We start from the raw sequence: 21,905 nt of genomic DNA on the forward strand, positions 1-21,905 counted from the left end.
TGGAAGGGTTCTTTAAAAATATTTTTTTAAATAGAATTATTCTTTCGACGAATCATTTTAGAATAACTAGTGTATTACCATGTGCACGTATAAATTTTTTTTAATTATAAGGTAACTTAAATTTTATATAATTTCACGTAAAATATTTTAAGTATAATTATTTTAAAAAATAATTAAGATTAATTTTTATATATATTTATTATTATTGACAGCTAATTACTAATAATAAAATGTATTATTTATAATTATTTTTTAAATATACTATTTATAATTAATTGTTAATGATATATTTTGTAAATAAATAAATTAAAAGTAAAGGAAAAAATTATATATTAATAAAAAAGTAAATAGGTATTTTAATATTTTATTTTTGAATTATTTGGTCCTTTATTTTATTTTTTTAATATTTTGTTTGTTTATTAAATATTTATTTAGGACTGACATTTTGTTATATATGTTGAATTTTTTAGCTAAATATAAATTATTTTATTGATTTAATTTTATATTATAATTAAAATTATTAAAGAAAAACTCTTCAAATTATTATTAGAAAATAAAATGACCAAAAGTTTTATATTCCACCTTTTACGATTCTATACAAATTATTGTTTATAATTAATTTATTAATTAAACATTTTTTTTATATATTGACTTCTATGATTGTTTTTTTTTTTCAACAATAAGAACATGAGCTTGTAATTATCTATATTTTAAACAAGTATTCTAAATAAAATTGCTAAAAAAAAACATTCCAAATAAAAAAAAATACACTAAACAATAAAAAACATTAGTAACAAAAAAAAAATCCAAATCCTAAACTAAATAAAATGGCTAAAAAAAGAATCATTCCAAATAAAAAACACACTAATTAGAAAAATAACAATAGTAACAAAAAAAATCCAAGTACTTACTATACACTCATCTTTTAGAGTAAATATGCTCACATTGCTTGACAGATACTATTATTCAACTTTGTAAAATTGTGGAATGGTAATGTCACAAACCTAGTATTCGAGATATGTAGATTCAACATATGCCTCTCTTGCAACTTGATGAATATGTCACAAATATCTCTAGATGTTTTCAAGATTGAATCATCTTTGAGAGATGTTTCAAGGAACTAAGAATAAAAAAGTATTGAAACTTGTGAAAAACATGTAGAAGAAAGCCTATTTTTATAGTAGTAGAGGATAAAACGTTACAAAAGCTTTTCAAATTCTAAAACTCTTGAAATTCTAGTATGAATTTTATTTAAAGAAAAAATTAATTTTATGTTGTTGGAAAACTTTTTGCATTCTAACCTTTTATATTTCATGCATTTATAGTATTGATAATTAATAATTAATTTAATATTTGTAATAATATATTAATGGCGTAATTTGTAAATTTGTAAAGTTAGTAAAGGGCAAAAGTGTCCAAAAATGTTTTTCCTACATCCTACATTTTTAATATAGTATAGATATAGATATAGATTACTAGTTTAGAGTGTATTTTTAAAGTGGTTTTTGGATAATTAAATATGCTTTTTAAAAATTTTCAGTGTTTTTTTACAAATAAAATATTTTTTAAAAATGGAATTGTTTTAAAATATAATTTTCAGAAAACACTTTAGTGAAAAAAATAAGTGATGATTATTAAAAAATATTAAAAAATACCAAATTCACTCTTAATAGCATATTCGAATTCTCACATCGTGTTTACGTGTAATAATTATATATAATTTATATTTTAGCATAAAAAGTATTTAATATCACCCTTTCAAAGGAAAGAAAACGTTTAATGTCAAATTTAAGAGAAAGTTATTAAAAATATAAAAATAATTATAAATAAAGTTATATCTTGATTTCTTAGTTTTTCCCAATTCTTTTTAAAATAAAATATTAAAATAGAAAACCCAAAATGACTATCAACCAAACTCTAAAATAGACTATGCTCAAAGTTTACGGGGTAGAATGATTATTTTAAAGCTTAAAATATATTTTAGTCTTTAATATTTAAATATTTTTTCAATATAATCCGTTTACATCTTAACATTTATCAATTATATCTTCGTATAAATGAATGTTAAAATTGGTTAAAGATAAATTTGCAGATTACTAAAATTTAGATAATAAAAAAAATTTGAGAGAAAAAAATAAAATTTCATTAAATCAACGGAGATGTCACCTGAGCTACAATAGGTTCAAGCACATTCATTTTAGCTTTAGGGATTTGAGAAGTCCACAACGTGCCTACATCAGAAGACGCCGCAGTAGAAGCCATAATATGAGCGACAGTATTCGCTGCTCTCACGACATGCTTGAAGGAAGCTTCAAAAGAGGAGGAGAAAAATTTGTTTGGTCACACTACATTCGACTTTTGTCACTAGAAGGGAAAAAAAGAAACTTCGAAAATGAACTTGTTCCCATCCAATAGTCAAGACCTTTAAGATTAAATAGCCATTTATTTTTGTCTATATATTCTTTCATCATTTGCTAATTTTCGTCTCTTTAGTTTCAAAATGTATATCTTAGTTCCTATATTTAAAAAAAGTGAATATTTTGGTGATTTCTATTTTCATTTTGATCAATATATTTCAACCAAAATTTTAGCACCGCGCTTCACTCACTAATTTGATTGAAATGTAGCTATAAATTTAGATTGAAAGATTACACGATGTATAAAATTTTATAAAACCAAAATGATAATGTTTTTGTAGTAGAACAAGTGAGAGTTGGGGAATTCGAACTCATAACCTCCCCGTCAGGAACATGCACTAATTACTTTTAGGCTCATGTCGATAAAGCGTTGGTATTTTAAAAGAAAAGAGGCTAAATTAAAGGAAGTCTTAAAGAATAAAGTAATATTTAAACCTAAAAAATATCACACCAAACAAACCATTTAGGAATTGAATTGTATTCAAGAATTATTTGGAGTCCGCGTCCGTACAAATGAGACGAGGTTAAAAGGTCTTGCTGGTCCTCCGTTTATTCTCGCCGGTCACTCTCAGTCTTTTCTTTTCGCTTGTCTATTTGCTTCATTTCCGGCGTCTCACACCGCGATAGCCTGCCGTCTTCCTTCGCCGGCTTCACTTTTTCCGACATTGGATTCCGTTTCCGGCGACAATCGCTCAAGTACTACTGTAACTCTCTCTGTATCCACTCTCTATCGTGCAATCACGGAGTGTCTTTTTTCTCCCAGTGTTTTGGTTTCTTGGTTCCCTTAGCATGGAAGCATCTGTGATTTCTTGGGCATTTCATCGTTTTAATGGATTTCTTTACAACCTTGTATGTTTCGATCAAGTTTTGTTTGAGTGTTTGAAAACCTGAGGCGAAAGAAAGCGAAATCTCATATGTAATGGAAGCCTGTGTGGATTTTATGTTATTCTGAGAATCTATTCCCGTTCCGCGGGCTGCATGGCTTTCGATTCTCGGAATCATCTTTTATTGTCTTTTTTCTTTTTTGCCCTTGCTTCTGGACTCTGTTGACAGATTATATTTTCTTGTTCGCCGTTAACTCAGGAATCCGAAATGCATTTTTCGGCGTCATTTATTATTACTTGAATGTGTTAGCTCTTGATCCTTGACCTCGAACGTGTTTTAGGTTTCTAATATTTATTGTTCATTATTATTTTTCTTTTTGTGCGCCTGGTTTAATATCTGCTTCATCTTGTTAATGGCTGGAAAAGTTATTTTGGGACTTCAGCCAAGGATCGTGTGGTTTCGTATGCGTCTTTTGCTGTCACTGCTTATAGAAAAATTTGTCTGATTGAGTTTCATTTGTACAATATTGTACAGGTTGCATAAAAAATGAGTTCAACCAGAGGGCGTGGGAAGCCTTTAAATCCAGGCACCAATAAGAGCAATGTTTCTGGGATTTCTACCACTACAGTAGATCATTTGAGTCGGGGTGTAGCCGATGTTAGCCTGGATCCTGGACAGGCAGATGGTGATTGGGAAGTTTATGCTAAAAAGTCCAGGAGAGCTGGCCCGAATGCATCTAAACAATGGGGTGCCCCGAATTCTAGTCCCAAATCAACAGAGGTGGCTCAGACGTCTGGCACACGCAATGGTGGTGGTGGACGAGGAAAGGCGTCTGGTAAGAGTTGGCAAGCTCAATCCGCTAGGACGATGGCTGGAAGAGGGATCCAACCCAGGGCTTCAGAGAGTAGTTATAGGACTTCACCGCCTGTTATTCGCCCTCCCCTGGAGAATGGCTGGAATTGGCCATCTAGGGCGGGTGCCAGTCAAAATAAGGTTTTGGAAGATGCCCAACATCAAGATGAACATAACTCAAACTCATATCTGAGTGATGAGAATGACGATAATGACAATATTGACGATAATGATGATGATTCTGATGATCTTGAGGATAGTGATGATGATGTGTTAAGTGACGAGTTTGATTCCGATGCGAGTCAAAAGAGCTTTGAAACTCGAAAGAAGACTAGATGGTTTAAGAAGTTCTTTGAGATTTTGGATAGTTTGACGGTTGAGGAAATTAATGAACCTGCCAGGCAGTGGCATTGTCCAGCATGCCAAGGAGGCCCTGGTGCCATTGACTGGTACCGTGGCCTGCAACCCTTGGTGACACATGCCAAAACAAAAGGATCTAAAAGGGTGAAGCTGCATAGAGAGCTAGCAGAACTTCTGGACGAGGAATTGCAGCGGAAGGGAGCATCTATTGTTCCTGCAGGGGAACAATTTGGTAAATGGAAAGGTTTGAAAGATGAGGAGAAAGACCACGAGATAGTTTGGCCTCCTATGGTTATTGTTATGAATACAAAGCTTGAGCAGGATGATAATGACAAGGTATGTTTTCTTATCAGATGCTTGAAGAAAGGACAGATTAGTGAATTAAGTTTCCAATGCAGTTGTTATCTTATATGCTATTATACTTGTTACCCGAGCTGGTTGTCATTCTTTTCCCACTTTCCCTGTCGTGATGATTGCAGTGGACCGGCATGGGAAACCAGGAACTTCTTGAGTACTTCAGTTCATATCCTGCTACAAAGGCTCGACACTCATATGGTCCCCAGGGGCATCGTGGGATGAGTGTTTTAATCTTTGAGACCTCAGCAAGGGGTTATTTTGAGGCTGATCGTCTGCACAAGCATTTCATTGAGCAAGGAACAGATAGAAATGCTTGGGATCGTAGGAGGGTTTTGTTCTATCCAGGCGGGAAACGCCAACTTTATGGTTTTATGGCGACAAAAGAAGACCTTGACTTTTTTAACCAACATATGCAAGGTTTCATCTCTCATCTTTGTTACTGTCTGTTACTGTCTTTATAGATCATTTTAAGTCTTCGAGTCTTTTTATTTTCATGGAATGTGCTATTGCAATTACGTTATGAAGTTCTATTTCAACTGTGATCTTTAAAATTATTCAATAGGCAAATCTAAGATGAAGTTTGAGATGAAATCATACCAAGAGATGGTGGTAAACCAGATGAAGCAAATGAGCGAGGACAACCAGCAGCTTATCTGGTTGAAGAACAAGGTCGTAAAAGAAAGAAACAAGGCAAAGACCTACCAAGAATCTCTTGATATAGTCAGTGCAAAGCTCCGCAAAACAAAAGAGGAAAATAGGATTGTGAGACAGAGAACCCTCATGCAACATGAAGAAAACAAAGAAGAGGTATGCCTTTTCAACTGGGAGTCTTAGAGATTAAAATAGGTTTCAGTAAGAGGTCTATATGTTCTTGAATCTTGAACATGGTATGTATTATATGCGGTAGTTTTGATCGTCATATATAAACTTGATGTCACTTCTAAATCACTCTCTCTTGACTGCAATCAGTATTCTTATATGTTTCACTGACACATGATCACTGCATACATATTTATTCTTGAAACCCCTGTGAATGTTGTCCCTTATGTGCGTGTTTTCAAGAACTATTGATGATAAGATTCTTGAGTAATCTGCATGTTCTCGTATCAAGAAAAGGTAATATATGTCTGTTCTTTGTGACTAATGAGAGTTTTTTTTGTCCTGCTTATGAAGATGGAATTGCAAGAGCAATTTTTTAAAGAACAAATCAAACTCTTGCACGCCACGAGAGATGAAAAAGAAGATAATTTCGAAAGGCTGCAGCAAGAGAAACGCGAGGAGGTAAAGCAAACAAATGTAAGGCAATCGAATGCTGATGAATACAGAAGCAGGTACGTTCTTGTGTTGTGATATATTGGATTTCGAGAACACTATGCTGCGAGAAACTTCGTAGTTTTACTTGATGCTTTTTAATTTCTGGCTTAGGGCGGAGGACGTTGCTAAGTTCATTAAGTTTCAAGATGAAGAGATGGAAGATTTTGTAGCAGAGAGGGAAGAGCTAATAAAAAACCATGAAGAGAAGATAGCAGAAATGAAACGACGACACTGGGAGGAAGAAGTTGAGCTCGAGAAAGAGTTCAATGCAGAATTAACTCGGCTGATGGAGAAGTATTCGCCTCATGGTTCAAAAGATGCAAAAGAGCAGTCAAGTTGAGGGTTGGGTCGGGTCAAGGCTACGGTGAAAAGTGAAGATACTGGTTTATAGGGTGATAGTACTCTGCAACTATTAACAGCGTCTACTGGGGTGAGTTGTTCCATTCCTCTCTCCTCACTTTTCTTATGCTTATCTCATACAATGCTAGCTCAAAGTATACAAAAACAATTGAACCTTGTTTTATCCTCCCTTCTTTTGTGCTGTTATCGTTGCGGTTTCTGATTATATGATGACTCTACAACTGTGGTATATAACCGTATCGAGCTACTTGCTTTGCCTGACCACGTCGAGCTACTTGCTCGACAGTGGCATACTGTGTTGATCTGCTTGATGTTTGGTTGCTTGTTGGGGAGTCTCAATCCACTCTCTTCGAAGTAGGGTCGAGATACTCTTCCCACTTAAACTTGTCATCTTTAAACTTGTCATCGAGCACTCAAGTTTTGCTATTTATGGATGTGTCATATAGGCTATCTTGATTTATAATTGAGTTGATTATTTTAGGTAACATATCTCAATAGGGTAGGTTTAAAAATGGTTTTCTATTTTTATTTTTCCATTTAAAAACATCTTTTCAGTAGAAAATCTTATTTGGTAGAATAATTTATTTGAAAACAAAATAAAGAGATTAAAATATAAATTTGCTGGTTTGTTTTTCTTTTAATGCTTTCTGAATTAATTGTTGTTAGGTAATAGTTAACTATTTTCAGAAGAAACTTGCTTAAAGATGGGTTGCTTGTTACGATTGAATTTCCATTCTTTTAATTTAAGCCATTATCTTTTTGAACTTGGAATATAACTCCATTTTTATTACTACAATTACTCAAAAAAGAAAAATAAAGAACTTGTAGTTGGTATAATTTATAACAAATGAATAATTCATGTAATTTATTTAATAGATTATCTATTTTGCATTTATTTTTCTTGACTCATAAAGGAGCTCATTTTTTGAAATAAGGCGAGAGTTTTTAAACAACTTTTCAACACCTTTTTTCAACAATTTAAAAAGTTTTGAATAAAGTTTTGAAATTTTATTGTCGTCTGTTTAATTTCTATATTTATGTAAAAAAAAAACATATTTTGCTTACTTCAGTTTCTGTTTTTTTTTTAAATAAAGTGTAAAGTTATAAATAAAATAAATAAATTTGAATTTGCAGTAAGAAATAATTTAGACTATACTTGTTATTTGACTTGTTTTCGTTTTTTAAATTGTGATTTGGGATTAGGTTGATTAATGTTTTAATTATATTCTATTAGTATAGATAAGTCACTGGCTATTAATGAGAGGGATACTGAGATAATAAAAGCATGGTTAAGATCATATCTCTTTATCAATAAATATAATTTTCAACACTTGGATTAATATTGTTTGTATGTATCTCTATCATTCTTTTTCAAATTATTATAACTTGATAACCTTTATTTTTTGACGGTGTCATATATGACAAATAAGTCAAATTAATTGTAAATATACCAACATCATTATAAATTTACAAATATAGCAACAAAAAAGAAAAATTCGCACGACGTATTGAATAATAAAATAAATTCTAAAATAAATCTAGTTACAATCTTAATAAAATAAGCTAAAACTGTTTTTGTTTTTCTTATAGTTGTAAAGGAAGTAAAAGGTTGATTTCATACATTTATTAACTTCTTTATTGTGCATTTAATTTTTTATTCACTCAAAGTTAAATTTTCATCATTTATATTTTGTTTACTAAAAATTTTAATGAATACTTAATATGATCTTTAGTATTGACCGACTTATCAAATAAAAAAAATGTATACTCTCAAATTTTCACTCTCATTAAAGTAAATGATACTTTTTATTATTTTTTTAATTTCCTAGACTCGATGTGGTGTAGCTTACGTTAGTATATCCCAATTCGTTATCTGGGCTAAGCAACATAGTCTTCAGTGTAGGACTCGAACGCAAGACTTTATGGTAGGTGATGCCACAAGGCTCCATATATTTGTCATTGAGCAATACTTCAATTATGCTTGATAACTCCCTTATTCTCAAGGTGAACCCTAGAATAACCCAATAATTAATTGACGAACCAACTTCAAGAACGTTAAACAGATTTTACTTGGAAAAATATGATCAAAGATCAAGAATAAAGGAGAATTTGTTCTTATATTCAAGATTTTGAACTGCCTACAACCTAATTGATTAAACTAGATTGAAAGTTCTAAAATATGCATTCCAACACAAGAATACAAAGAAAGCTTAAAGCTTGAGAGAGATTAAATTCAATCTAAAATTTCATTCAAATGTTGTGTTTGAAAAGCAAACGAGAATACAAAGAAAGCTTAAAGCTTGAGAGAGATTAAATTCAATCTAAAATTTCATTCAAATGTTGTGTTTGAAAAGCAAACGTACATTCATGTTTATAGTAATTGAAAAGACAAATGAAAAAACATAACTTTGCACCTAATTAGTCCAAATTCAGTCACCACCCCTTCAAATCCATTCATGAACCCTTTTAAATGCAAATTCATGGATTTGAAATATACATAATGCACTAAATATGTGAATGAATTTGGATTTTCATATTCATGAAATTTCTTGGAGGACAAGATGATTTTTCAAGCTTGAAGGGATGAGCTAAAGCAAGCTTAGTGGTAATTGGCATATGCCTCCAACTATGAGATTGAGATTTCAAGTCTTTAGATATTGTATAACCAAATATAATAAATTTTAAATTAATTTACTAAAGTAAAGATTTATTTTTCAAATTTTAACATTTTAAATGACTATTTATGATTCTGACTTTTTGATTAATGAGTATTAAATAAAAAATGAGCTAAAAAAGAATCTTTAATTGGTATAGAACAATTTTATTTAAAATTAAAAAAATCTTTAAAGCTAAGTTAAAATATTTTCAATGACTAATTAATAAAATATTTAATTTAAATTCAGAATATATTTCTCTCAAATTTATTCTCATTAAACTTAATATAATAAAGTAGAAGTAAAGAGTAATGCATTATACTTGTTTGGGGAAGAGAATATCCTGGACACGTGGAGGACCCCTATTGGTGCTCCAAGATGACTCATGAGTCATGCCCAGCTCGGACCGCCGAGATCACCACCACTAGCGTTGACAGATGCTAAGTATGAGGGCCGAGGTGAACCTGGCCGAGGTCCGACCTACCGGGAAGCTCGGTAGGGGCCGATGTGAGCTACTGTCAGCGGCGTGATTATCGGGTGTAACCGTCGGTCCCGAGATTACCGGGTGTAACCGACGGTCCCGAGATTACCGGGTGTAACCGTCGCGAGATTAGCGGGACTACCACTCATAAGTAGAGGACCTCACTCCACGATCAGGTAGGATGATTTTCTGACCTCGAACTAAACTGGGAATCCGACCTATACTGACTTGATCGTCGGAGTGCTCACCTTTTTGTGCAGGTCCGCCCAAGTATTCAGATCGGTCCGGAGGCCGAGTTCGAGTTGCAATCTGAAATACACTGTTGTGCATATCCTTGCATAAACATTTGGCGCCGTCTGTGGGAACGACAATCTAAGTCATCCCAATTCTTTTAAATCAACACGCAAGCGAAAATGGTTCAACCCGCAAACTCGACCAATACGGCAGATCGAAGGACCCTAGCTGCCAGCGATGCCCACCAGAGGGAGGTCGGAGCAGCAGTGGTAGAGGGCCAAGGTCACGACGGCCTAGCAACAGAACCCCTCCGCAGGTCGGCACGAATCACCGCGCCTTTTCTACCACCTGCGCACCCCCAAGAACATCCAAGGCCACCCGTGGCCGAGGTGGAACCTCTAAGAAGGGTGCCCGGGGTCCAGCCCCGGCCCCGACAAGTGAGAACTTGGACGCACTCCAGAGAGAAATGGAGGCAATGCGCACGAAAATGCGGTCCATGGAGGAAATGTATAACGAAATGATAATAGTTGCAGGCGCGGGGTCCCGATCTGAGAACCGAGTGACGCGCGTTGGCATATGCGAGCAAAGGGGTTCCCACCTCGGCCCAGTCGAGGAGGAACATCCCGAAGAGAACGAGAGCGAGGGACACACTCGCCAGAGAGGAGACCTCCGTGAACACCTCAACAGAAAGAGAGGCTCATCTCTCCGAAAAGGACAGTCACCATCCCGCTCACACAGGAGCTCCAACCAGCAGGCTGAATCCTCTCGCAACCCAGCAACTCCTGCAGGAGTGATTACAAGGGAGGAGTTCGACCAGCTGAGGGGCCAGCTCGACGCTCAGGTGGAGGCCTTAAAGGCCAAATGTGAGCAGAAAGAAGGTCCACTGAATGATGGCGACTTGGGAGAATCGCCCTTCACCTCGGACGTTTTGGAAGCACCGATCCCTCCGAAGTTCAAAGCTCCTACCGTGAAGCCTTATGATGGGTCGAAGGACCCCAAGGATTATGTTGAGGTCTTCGAAGGCCTCATAGATTTCCAAGCGGCATCAGACGCAATTAAATGCCGCGCCTTTCAGATCGCGCTTATTGGCAGCGCGCAATTGTGGTATCGGAGACTGCCAGCCAGGACGATCTCGACCTACTCTCAGCTGAGAAGGGAGTTCCTCGCCCAGTTCTCTTATCGGCATTATGACAAAAAGACAGCGACCCATCTCGCCACCATCAGACAGAAGGAGGGTGAGACGCTGCGAGAATATGTCACCAGATTCCAGGAGGAGCAATTGAAGGTCGCACACTGCTCCGATGACTCGGCCATGTGCTATTTTCTCACCGGTCTAGCCGACGAAGCCCTCACGGTGAAACTTGGAGAGGAGGCCCCGGCCACCTTCGCCGAGGTGCTTCAGAAGGCGAAGAAAGTCATCGATGGACAGGAGCTCCTCCGAACCAAAACCGGCCGACTAGAACGAAAGATCGGCCGGTGCAGAAGTGGAAAAGATATAGAAAAGGCAGATCCCAAGTCCAAGGACAAGGGATCCCTTTCCAGCGGCCGAGCTGAGTGTCGAAGGGCGGAGAACGGATCTACCAGGAGCCGACCTTACGAACGCTTCACCCCGACCACGATTCAAATTCTCGAGATCCTAACGAACATCGAGGAGTCTGGAATGGAAAAACTACTCAAGCGTCCTGAGAAGCTTCGGGGAGCCCCAGAGAGGCGCAGCAAGGACAAGTATTGCCGCTTCCATCGGGAGCACGACCATAACACGTCGGACTGCTGGGAGTTGAAACGCCAAATTGAGGATCTAATTCAAGATGACTACTTCAAGAAATTTGTGGGAAAGCCCAGGACCAGCTCGACAGAGAAAAAGAAAGAGCGGAAGCGTTCGAGGACGCCGCCCCGACGCACTCACCGACCTGCGGTCATCAATACCATTTTCGGAGGGCCAAGCGGGGGTCAGTCCGGACATAAAAGAAAGGAGTTAGCTCGTGCAGCCAGGCACGAGGTGTGCATCATCAGGGAGCAGAGGCCGACCTGCCCAATCACCTTCGACGGTGCCGACTTGGAGGAGGTCCACCTGCCCCACAATGATGCACTTGTGATCGCTCCCTTGATTGATCATGTGGTGGTCAGGAGGGTGCTGGTAGACGGAGGCGCATCTACTAACATCCTATCCTTACCAACCTACCTCGCCCTAGGATGGACGAGGTCGCAATTGAAGAAAAGCCCGACACCGCTGGTTGGGTTCTCTGGAGAATCGGTCATCCCAGAGGGTTGCATCGACTTGCCGGTCACGCTTGGGCAGGACCAAACTCAGGTCACCTAAATGGCCGAGTTCGTGGTAATTGACGTAGATCGGCCTATAACGCCATCTTTGGGAGACCCATCATCCATTCATTTCGGGCCCTTTCCTCGACACTTCATCAAGTTTTGAAGTATTCCACCCCCAATGGCGTGGGCACGGTCCGAGGAGAACAGACCGCTTCAAGGGAGTGCTATGCCTCCGCACTCAAAGGCTCATTGGTCTGCGCCCTTGAAACTCTCGCCAGTAGGGATGGGACGCTCGAGTTCAAGGCCGACCTACCGAGGAGAGAGTTTGCCGCACCTGCTAAGGAGCTCGAGCTTGTTCCTCTGCTTAGTCCCTAGAAGCACGTAAGCATAGGAACCAAGCTGGGGGCCACCGACAGAGAGGAGCTAATCCACTTCCTCAGATCCAACTCGGACGTCTTTGCGTGGTCCCATGAAGACATGCCTGGCATTGACCCGCAAATTATGACGCATCGCCTCAGCATAGATCCATCATTCCGACCTGTAAAACAAAAAAGAAGACCTATAAACAAGGAAAGTAGTGATGTAATTGTTGAGGAAGTTAGCAAACTTTTGAAAGCTAAATACATAAGAGAAATTTCGTATCCCGAGTGGCTCTCCAATGTTGTATTAGTTAAAAAATCTAACGGAAAGTGGAGAATGTGCGTAGACTTTACGAACTTAAATAAGGCATGCCCGAAAGATTGCTTTCCACTGCCGAGGATTGATCAGCTCGTGGACGCCACAGTCGGGCACGAACTGCTCACTTTCATGGATGCCTACTCTGGGTACAACCAAATCAAGATGCATGTCCCGGATCAAGATCATACCGCATTCATAACGGACCAAGGTCTGTACTGTTACAAGGTCATGCCCTTCGGTTTAAAGAACGTAGGAGCGACCTACCAGAGAATGGTGAACAAAATGTTCGCCAAGAAGATCGGCCGGAATATGGAAGTGTATGTGGACGACATGCTTGTCAAGAGCAAGCAGTCTAAGTCGCATCTCTCCGATATGACCGAAGCCTTTGAAGTTCTGAGGACATATCAAATGAAGCTCAACCCAGCTAAATGTGCCTTTGGAGTCTCTTCGAGAAAATTCTTTGGCTTCATGGTGAACAACCGGGGGATCGAGGCCAACCTCGAAAAGATTACAGCCGTGCTCGAGATGGAGGCACCTAAGACGCTGAAGCAGCTTCAGTGCCTCAATGGCAGGATTGCGGCCCTGAACTGGTTTGTTTCAAGATCGACAGAAAAGTGCCTTCCTTTCTTCAAAGTCCTACGAAAGAAAGGGCCATTTGAATGGACAACAGAGTGCGAACAAGCATTTCAGCAATTGAAGAGCTACATCTGTTCGGCACCTTTGCTCGCCAAGCCCCTGCCAGGGGACAAGCTCCAATTGTACTTGGCAGTGTCTGACAGTGCCGTCAGCTCGGCCCTAATCAGGCAAGAGGAAGCGCGACAAGACCCGGTCTACTACACAAGCAAGGCTATGACCGAAGCCGAGACCATATACCCTCAAATGGAAAAGTTGGCTCTCGCTTTAATCACCTCGGCCCGACGGCTTAGACCATACTTCCAAGCCCATACTGTGGTGGTGCTCACTAACTTGCCCCTAAAAAACATCTTCCATAAGCCAGAAGCTTCTTGACGCCTGATGAAGTGGGCAATGGAGCTAAGTGAGTACGACATCCAGTTCGAACCCAGAACTGCGTTGAAAGGACAAGCAGCGGCAGACTTCATAGTCGAGCTCACACCACCTTCCGAGCCTGGCGAGTACGACCTACCGTGGACAATCTATGTCCACGGATCCTCCAATGAGAAGGGGTGCGGGGCCGGGGTCCTCTTGCTCGGACCAGGAGACGAGCGATTTGAGTATGCCTTGAGGTTCGGCTTCCGGACTTCTAATAACGAGGCTGAGTATAGAGCATTTATTGCCGGTCTACGAATCGCCAGAGCATTGGGGGCCTCTTGTGTTAAGATCTTCAGCGACTCCCAGCTGGTTGTGAGCCAGATCACGGAAGAGTACCAAGCCAGGGAACCCCGAATGGAGAAGTATTTGGGCAAAGTCAGATCGTATCTCGCCCAATTTCGAACTTACGAGGTAAGCCGGGTTCCCCGAGCAGAAAATTCTAATGTCGACGCCTTGGCCAAGTTAGCATCAGTGTACGAGACCGACCTGGCCAGGTCGGTCCCCGTCGCGATCTTAGATAATCCCTCGATCTCGGAGCCAGATCTGATGGAGATCGACGCTCCAGAGCCCTCATGGATGGACCCGATTGTGGACTTCATTAGGGGCAATTCACCACAAGACCCCAAGGAGTGCAGGAAGTTGGCAAGGAAAGCAGCTCGGTTCGTGGTCCGAGGTGGAGCATTGTACCGACGCGGCTTTTCCCTGCCTCTATTGAGATGCCTAACCCCTGAAGAGAGCCTATACGTCCTCAGAGAAATCCACGAAGGAGTGTGCGGCAATCACTCAGGCGCCCGGTCGCTGTCAGCCAAAGTGATCCGACAAGGATACTATTGGCCGACCCTCAGCCAGGACGCCAAGAAGTTCGTTAGAACTTGCGACAATTGCCAACGCTACTGAAACGTAATCCACCAACCTCCCGAGCTGCTTACCCCCATCACGGCCCCATGGCCATTCGCGTAGTGGGGGGTAGATATTATTGGTCCTTTCCCTCTGGGCAAAGGCCAGACAAAGTTCGCTGTAGTGGCTGTGGATTACTTCACAAAGTGGGCTGAGGCCGATGCGCTCTCCCACATAACGAAATCCAGAGTCACGTCCTTTGTATGGACAAATATCATATGTCGCTTTGGTATACCGCAGGCCATTGTGACAGACAATGGGAAGCAGTTTGACAACGCCAAGTTCAAAGACTTTTGCAGCAAGCTTGGCATAAGTCACCTTAGCTCGTCCCCCGCACATCCGCAAGCAAATGGGCAGGTGGAGGCGGTCAACAAGATCATCAAGCGAGACATCAAACTTAGACTGGACTCCAAGAAAGGCAGGTGGGCCGAGGAGCTACCAGAGGTTCTATGGTCGTGCCGGACCACCCAAAGAGAATCGACGGGTGAGACCCCGTTCTCCCTGGCCTTCGGCTCCGAAGCTGTAATCCCGTTTGAGATCGGCATGCCATCTGACAGAGTAGAACATTATGAGCCTACAGCAAATGAGGAAGAGCTGCTCCTCAACCTCGACCTGTTGGAAGAAAGAAGAGCAATGGCCCAGCTACGCCTGGCGGAATATCAGGGCAGAATGGCCAGACACTACAACGCCCGCGTTCGACCTCGGACCTTCCAAGTCGGACATCTGGTCTTAAGGAGGGTCTAAACCCATGTGGGTGCCCTTGACCCGACCTGGGAGGGGCCGTTTGAGGTCAAGGGAATAGTCCGACCTGGGACGTACATATTGGCCGATCTGAAAGGAGACGTCCTCGCGCACCCGTGGAACGCGGAGCACCTGAAGCGTTATTATCCTTGAAATGCCAAAATGGTTTTCAATGGATCTGTAAAAACTGTTTCAAAAGAATTATGATCGGAGTAAATGTGATGATTTAATTTCATGATTCCGAGTTCGACCAGAAATTAAATGGGGGCCACGGACTCCCACACGATCACATTCCAGCAGTCGGTTAAAATCCAATCCTCCAAAACCTAAGGGTACGAGGTGCGATGCCAAAACCACTGACGAACTTAAAATTCAAACCTTCAAGGTAAAGGGACGATGTGAAAAGTTCAAAATGATCAAGCCTCCGAACTTGAGGGTACGAGGTGCGATATGAAGAACAGCTACGGACTTAGGATTTTAGCCTTTTAACGTTTTTTAAGTTAAGGGTACGATATTAAAAAATTCAAAGTTGGTGCAATACATTGAATACTAGACAGAGATTCGAATTCAAAATTTAAAGTATTTTTGAAGGCGCGACCTCAAAAGTACGAGATGCTAGGTGACATTGGCTTTAACTTAAAGAAAAAGCAAAGAAAGGAAAGCAACAAAGTAAAAACAAACGAGAAGCCTCTTTATTGAATGAAAAGCAGAGCCAAGGCTTATAGACCTTGCAGCTCTTCCCTAACACTTACAAAAGAAGAGAAGAAAGACAGAGAAAGGTCTCATGAAAGGTGATCGCCTAAGAGCCTGCTTGAGGAGCGCCCTCTTGAGCGGTGCCGACCTGATCCTCTTCGAGGTCGGAGTAGTCAGAGTCCAGATCTCTGACGTAGTTATCCACCAACGCTTGAGGGCCAGGGGTGCCGCTAGGCCCAGACGCCCACTGCTCAGCATACCTCTTCTTCAGACCACCGAGATCGATCTGGAGGTCAGACATGTCGGAAGCAATGCCCTTCATGAGAAACTTGAAGCCCGCGTCAGAGAAGTCTTTGGCAAATCCATCGAAGTCAGGATGTTGCCTAAACGATTCCTCCAATAGGGCTCCATTGCTGAGACGCTCCTTCACCGTCTCCAGCTCGGCAGTCGCATGCTTCAGCTCCTCCTCCTTCGCTTCAAGCGCCTGGAGCATGTCGTCCTTCTCCTTGAGGAGTTGGAACTTCTCCTTCTCCAAGCCCTTGGTGATAGCATGGGCAGCTCGAAGCTGGGCCTTGCGTCTGTCATCTTCTTTCTTCAGCAGCTCGGCCTTGGCCTCCACCTCAGCCTTCAAAATTTCCACCTCAGAGTGAGCTTTCAGCAGCTCATCCTTCATGGTGGAAGAGGCAGCCTCCAAGGCAGCAGAGAACTCCTCTTTCTCCCTCGCTGCCAGAGCTTCCCTCCCATCCAGCTCGGCCTTCACGGCCAGAGCCGATTGAATGGAAGCAACAAACGCCTGAGAAAAGGTACAAAGAAGAAAGTTAGACCGAGCTACCTGTTAGGTAAATTGAGCAAAAATGAAGACACAAATTTTACCTCAGCGGCGTAGTCGATGGTCCTCTGCAGGACGGACCCCGGGTCACTTACAAATTTGGACGCTCTTCTGAGGCAGCGGTCCAAACTTGCAGCCGAGATGCGAGACACCTGGTCCCTCACCCCAGAACTTGACGGCTCGACTCTGAACCGTGTTGTCACGTCGGACGTTCCGCCCATCCTGGCCTCAGGATCGTCCACCCGATCTGCGAAGCTCGTAGGCAGGGCGCCACGAGCTCCGACCTCCAAGGGGGAAGTGGTCTTCTTCTTCTTCCTCCTTCGCTTCAGAGAGACTTCCTCCCTCACCTCCTCGCCCAAGGGCGAGACGTCCACCGCCTCGGTCTGATCCCTGGGGCGCTTCTCCCTCGAAGGACCCCCAGAAGACTCCAGCTCGATCACTGGGGCTGGATCTTCCGAGGCTGGCCCTACCACAACAGGAGTGGCAGGTTTCAAACTCTGGGCGGCCTCAAGAGCTTGGGCTCGGCCCTTGGACTTGCGCTTCACGTTGCTTGCAAATCCGCAAACCATGGTTGCAAAACAAAAACATGAGTCAACATAAAGTTAGAGGAAAAAGGGGGGAGCAAGCTCGGCATACCAAGTTCGGAGTTCGGCCTTGAGGATTCAATGGGACGAACTGCAGGGTTGTAATCTAGCAGCCCGGACTCAAGCAGCAGCTTGTCGATCACCAAGGTTCCGACCTTCCTACCCCTCGGAAAATGCTCCTTGTAATATTTCAACGTGTCGAAGGAGGCTTGCGTGAGCTCGGGGACTGGTCGGATTGATACTGCACAAAGACAAAGTCCGAGTTAGACCTGAATGACAGGAAAGAAAATCACAAAAAGTAAGAACTACTCCGTACCTAGGTTCCCAAACCTAGTGGGAACGTCAAAGAAGGAACGACCTGACTCGTCCTTTGCAAGCCATTCCCCAGAAGCGTAGAACCACTTCCTCACCCATCCCTTGATGGAGGTCGGCCCCTTAACTATACCGCCTGTGCCTTTCCTTGCGCACATATAGAACCGACCAGGCTTGTTAGCTATCCTTTTGGCTTCGAAGCACGCGAGGAGCTAGTCTACGTCCAACAGCTCGGCCTCTTCATTATCCCGAGCTCGTAGCCAAAAAAGGATGGCCAAAGCGAAGATGACACCCCACCCATTGGGGGCCACTTGAGCCGGAGCCAACCCAGTTCGGAAGAGAAATTCTTGGACAAAAGGGTGAAGGGGAAGTCTGAGGCCGTACTCAAACATTTTGAAGTAGAGAGTGACCCATCCCTCTGGAGGATTGTCGGCTCTCTCCCCCTCCTTCGGAATCCTAAGGAGGATGTTCTCAGGGATAGCGAACCCCCTACAAAGGGATCCAAGGTAGTGCTCAGGTATCCTAGAAGGGTATTCCAAACCCTGACCCGAGGTGGAGGCATCACTATCCTCCCCGTCATCGGAGAACCTAAAGTTTTCTATCTCCTCGAGCTTGGACTCTAACCTACGAGCTAAATCCTCATCGGACCCTAAGTCGCTGTTAAAAGAGGACGACATGGCAACTACGTTTGAACGAGAAAGTGAGGGAAGAGACCGACCTACCAAGGGTTCGGGCTGCCTTCAGATCGAACTCCAAGAATTCAGGAAACGTAAGGTATGACCTGAAGGATTGGGGGTATTTATAGCTCGTCGGAAAAATTTCCCCACCGTACATGTATAATCAACGAGCGGCTGGGATCCTCCCGAAGATCCGAAGCGTCGGAATATTTGAATATTCAGACGATAAATCCACTGCAACGATTATATTTTCCCACGAATAGGAAGTCGCCACGTGTCCAAAGTAAGTCGAATGAACTTCTCTGCCAGGTCGAGATCATACCAGACAGAGAGGGGGCCAATGTTTGGGGAAGAGAATACCCTGGACACGTGGAAGACCCCTATTGGTGCTCCAAGATGACTCATGAGTCATGCCCAGCTCGGACCGCCGAGATCACCACCACTAGCGTTGACAGATGCTAAGTATGAGGGCCGAGGTGAACCTGGCCGAGGTCCGACCTACCGGGAAGCTCGGTAGGGGCCGATGTGAGCTACTGTCAGCGGCGTGAATATCGGGTGTAACCGTCGGTCCCAAGATTACCGGGTGTAACCGACGGTCCTGAGATTACCGGGTGTAACCGTCGCGAGATTAGCGGGACTACCACCCATAAGTAGAGGACCTCACTCCACGATCAGGTAGGATGATTTTTTGACCTCGAACTAAACTGGGAATCCGACCTATACTGACTTGATCGTCGGAGTGCTCATCTTTTTGTGCAGGTCCGCCCAAGTATTCAGATTGGTCCGGAGGCCGAGTTCGAGTTGCAATCTGAAATACACTGTTGGCATATCCTTGCATAAACAATACTTATAATTAAATATTCAAATAAATGTAATATGTATTCAAATTAGTAAAATTATGACAATAAATTCTTTAAAACAATTGATATAGATACTAAAAATTAGACTAAATTTTGAATAAGGATTTTATTAATTAACTCGGAATAAATGAAAATTTAAATACACCGTTAAATTGATAAATTTACCTAATTTAAAAATATTGAATACGAATAGTTTTGTCATATTATCTTTAATTAGAATTAATTATGGAATTTTAATTGAGTTTGAATTTTAAAAATTTTAAAGCTTTTCCACTCACCACTACAAAATAGAGCTTTCCTCCGCACTTTTTTTTTTTTTGAAAAAGAGCTTTCCTCCGCACTTATTTCACTAATAAACTTGAGTTATATTTATTGTCTATCTATTTATAGAAATTTTAATGATATGAAAATTTTAGCGAATTGGAATTAGTAACTCTTTCCATATATCTAGCTCAATATCCATCGACATGTTAGACATCTCCATCGACATATCCATGTTTTCATGGGTTCGACATCGACATAAGGGATAAATCGATATTTCCATCGTAGTACAAGAAAATTGACAAAATATGAAAAATATCAACACAATTTCACTGATATATACATAATATTAATATTAATTATTTTTAACTAATTTAGAATTAGGAAAATGTTTATTTGTTAATTTAAATATTTTTTACGATTTTTTAATTTTTCTAACTTTTATAGAAATATCCATCGACATCGACATTTTATCTATATTTCCATGAACATTAAACCCAACTTGAATGTTCCAAGCTTGCAACCTAGAACAAGTATTGTAAAGGATTTCAAGTGTTCTTGGCTGGTTTCAAATAAACGGCTCAAAAGACACAAAATTCCATTCCAAATTAATCTCCTTACGACTTAAATGATAAGATTATAGATGACCAACCAACAAAAGGAACCTAAGTGACAATAAGTATATTAATTCTAATTTATTTTGATAATAAATAAATAAATAAAATAATCAACTAAAATAACTAAATAATTTTAAGACCAACACTTGTCTAATTGTCTAAGCTATAACTAAAAAAAAAAAGAACACATCTTTAATGAAGTTTGATGGAAAGCTGATTCATAACATTTAATTTTCTTCTTTGTTATGTAAATATTATTTTAAATAAATCATGGAAATTCTAGTCGTGAGGTTTGAACTTGGAATGTGTTTAATCTTGAGTTTAAAAACCATCTCTTTTTTTTTTTTTTTTATGTCTGAGATTTAAATTTAGTTTCAATTTGGTTCTTAAAATTTAAAAGTGATACGTTTAGTCATTGAAGTTTGAATTTAGTTTTTAATTGATCATTCAAGTTTAGATATGATTTTCAGTTAGTCTTTTAAGTTGAATTGACCCCAACAAAATGATTATATAGTAGCTAACATATGTTGATCGTTAGTTGACATGTTTTTATGTTTTTTTTTTTTTAAACGAGTCGATAAATTTTATCATTTTATTATTCTCTTTTCCCTAATTGATATTTTCCCTCCTTTTCCTCCCTCCCTTATCTTCTCGTTCATTTATTCCACTAGTCAAACAGCAATACGACTCTTTCTCTTCGTTCATCTATAGTTTAACATTCAAATTGATTAGGTTCTAATTTACAATGAGAATCAACAAGTTTTTCGGTAGCCAAACCAGATTTATTGACGTTCTTATTGAGTCATTTGAGAGATTCTTGTTGTCTAGGTTAATTGCTACGTCACCATTTCATTAGGTCAACTAACAATCAACTCAACTTAGAGACCAATTAGAAACCAAACTCAAACCTCATGGACCAATTAAAACATAGATTTAAACTTCAAAGACCAAACATGTCACTTTTTAAAATTAAAAGATAAAATAGAAACTAAGTCTAAATCTCAAGGATCAAAATTGATGGTTTTTTAAAACTCAGGGACAAATAGAAACCAAGTCCAAACTTAAAAGACAAAAAATGTATTTTACCAAAGTTAAGTTTAAAAAATAAATTTAAAATACTATTTTGGTCTACATATTTTTAGCTTTGGTTCACTTTGGTCCAGTAATTTCAAAAAATTCATTTTGGTTTTTGTAATTTCAACTTTTGTTTATTTAGCTACATCCGTTCTAGTTTCTATACTTTTGAAAATGACCAATTAGGTCCCTATTTACAAAATTATAATACTAATTTTATATAAAATATAGTTCCTTTAATACAAACTTATGACTACGTTTTAAGAAATTTAGTGAATGAAGTGTTATGTTAAAATTATAATTGAAATAAATGAGATAAAAATGGAAATGAAAGAAATTGTGATGAGTTTAAAATTAAAATCAAGGGATGAAAATAGTCACTTTAAAAAATATAAATACTAAAATTACAAGTACTAAAATAAATTAAATTTGAAAATACAACAACTAAAATGAATATTCTAACCTACCGAGATTGAAATAAACCAAAATTGAGAGTACGGGGACGAAAATAAT

General features: G+C 40.1%; 2 protein-coding genes across 4 annotated transcripts; one reads left to right on the forward strand and one right to left on the reverse strand.

Moving 5' to 3' along the window:
• The first annotated feature begins 2,955 nt into the window (after positions 1-2,955).
• LOC111024933 (protein SUPPRESSOR OF GENE SILENCING 3) lies at positions 2,956-6,690 on the forward strand. 2 transcript variants are annotated; one of them, XM_022302756.2, is made up of 6 exons: positions 2,956-3,113; positions 3,777-4,790; positions 4,934-5,228; positions 5,374-5,618; positions 5,985-6,142; positions 6,237-6,690. In XM_022302756.2, exons 2-6 carry the CDS (start codon positions 3,789-3,791, stop codon positions 6,463-6,465), a joined length of 1,929 nt encoding a protein of 642 aa, XP_022158448.1. In that variant the 5' UTR covers positions 2,956-3,113; positions 3,777-3,788; the 3' UTR covers positions 6,466-6,690. The 2 variants fall into 2 exon arrangements, with proteins under 2 accessions (XP_022158448.1, XP_022158449.1); XM_022302757.2 differs by having other exon boundaries at positions 2,959-3,121.
• A 9,586-nt stretch (positions 6,691-16,276) lies between these two features.
• LOC148207255 (uncharacterized) lies at positions 16,277-20,356 on the reverse strand. Of its 2 annotated transcripts, XM_088118469.1 has the most exons (3): positions 17,908-20,356; positions 17,052-17,832; positions 16,277-16,971 (listed from the first exon to the last, which is right to left on the reverse strand). In XM_088118469.1, exons 2-3 carry the CDS (start codon positions 17,574-17,576, stop codon positions 16,285-16,287), a joined length of 1,212 nt encoding a protein of 403 aa, XP_087974595.1. In that variant the 5' UTR covers positions 17,577-17,832; positions 17,908-20,356; the 3' UTR covers positions 16,277-16,284. The 2 variants fall into 2 exon arrangements, with proteins under 2 accessions (XP_087974595.1, XP_087974594.1); XM_088118468.1 differs by having other exon boundaries at positions 17,052-20,356.
• Positions 20,357-21,905: the final 1,549 nt, after the last annotated feature.

This window comes from Momordica charantia, unplaced genomic scaffold, assembly GCF_013281855.1.
Source record: "Momordica charantia cultivar OHB3-1 unplaced genomic scaffold, Mcharantia_2.0 BLBB01000163.1, whole genome shotgun sequence".
Lineage (NCBI taxonomy): Eukaryota > Viridiplantae > Streptophyta > Magnoliopsida > Cucurbitales > Cucurbitaceae > Momordica > Momordica charantia.

Bases quoted from the DNA above. Each gene is read 5' to 3' on its own strand.
- LOC111024933 (XM_022302756.2), top strand. From the start codon at position 3,789: ATGAGTTCAACCAGAGGGCGTGGGAAGCCTTTAAATCCAGGCACCAAT. The intron at 5,229-5,373 runs GTTTCATCTCTC...ATTATTCAATAG, and splicing joins TTTTAACCAACATATGCAAG to GCAAATCTAAGATGAAGTTT. The intron at 5,619-5,984 runs GTATGCCTTTTC...CTGCTTATGAAG, and splicing joins ATGAAGAAAACAAAGAAGAG to ATGGAATTGCAAGAGCAATT.
- LOC148207255 (XM_088118469.1), bottom strand. From the start codon at position 17,576: ATGGTTTGCGGATTTGCAAGCAACGTGAAGCGCAAGTCCAAGGGCCGA. The intron at 16,972-17,051 runs GTAAAATTTGTG...ACCTTTTCTCAG, and splicing joins CCATCGACTACGCCGCTGAG to GCGTTTGTTGCTTCCATTCA.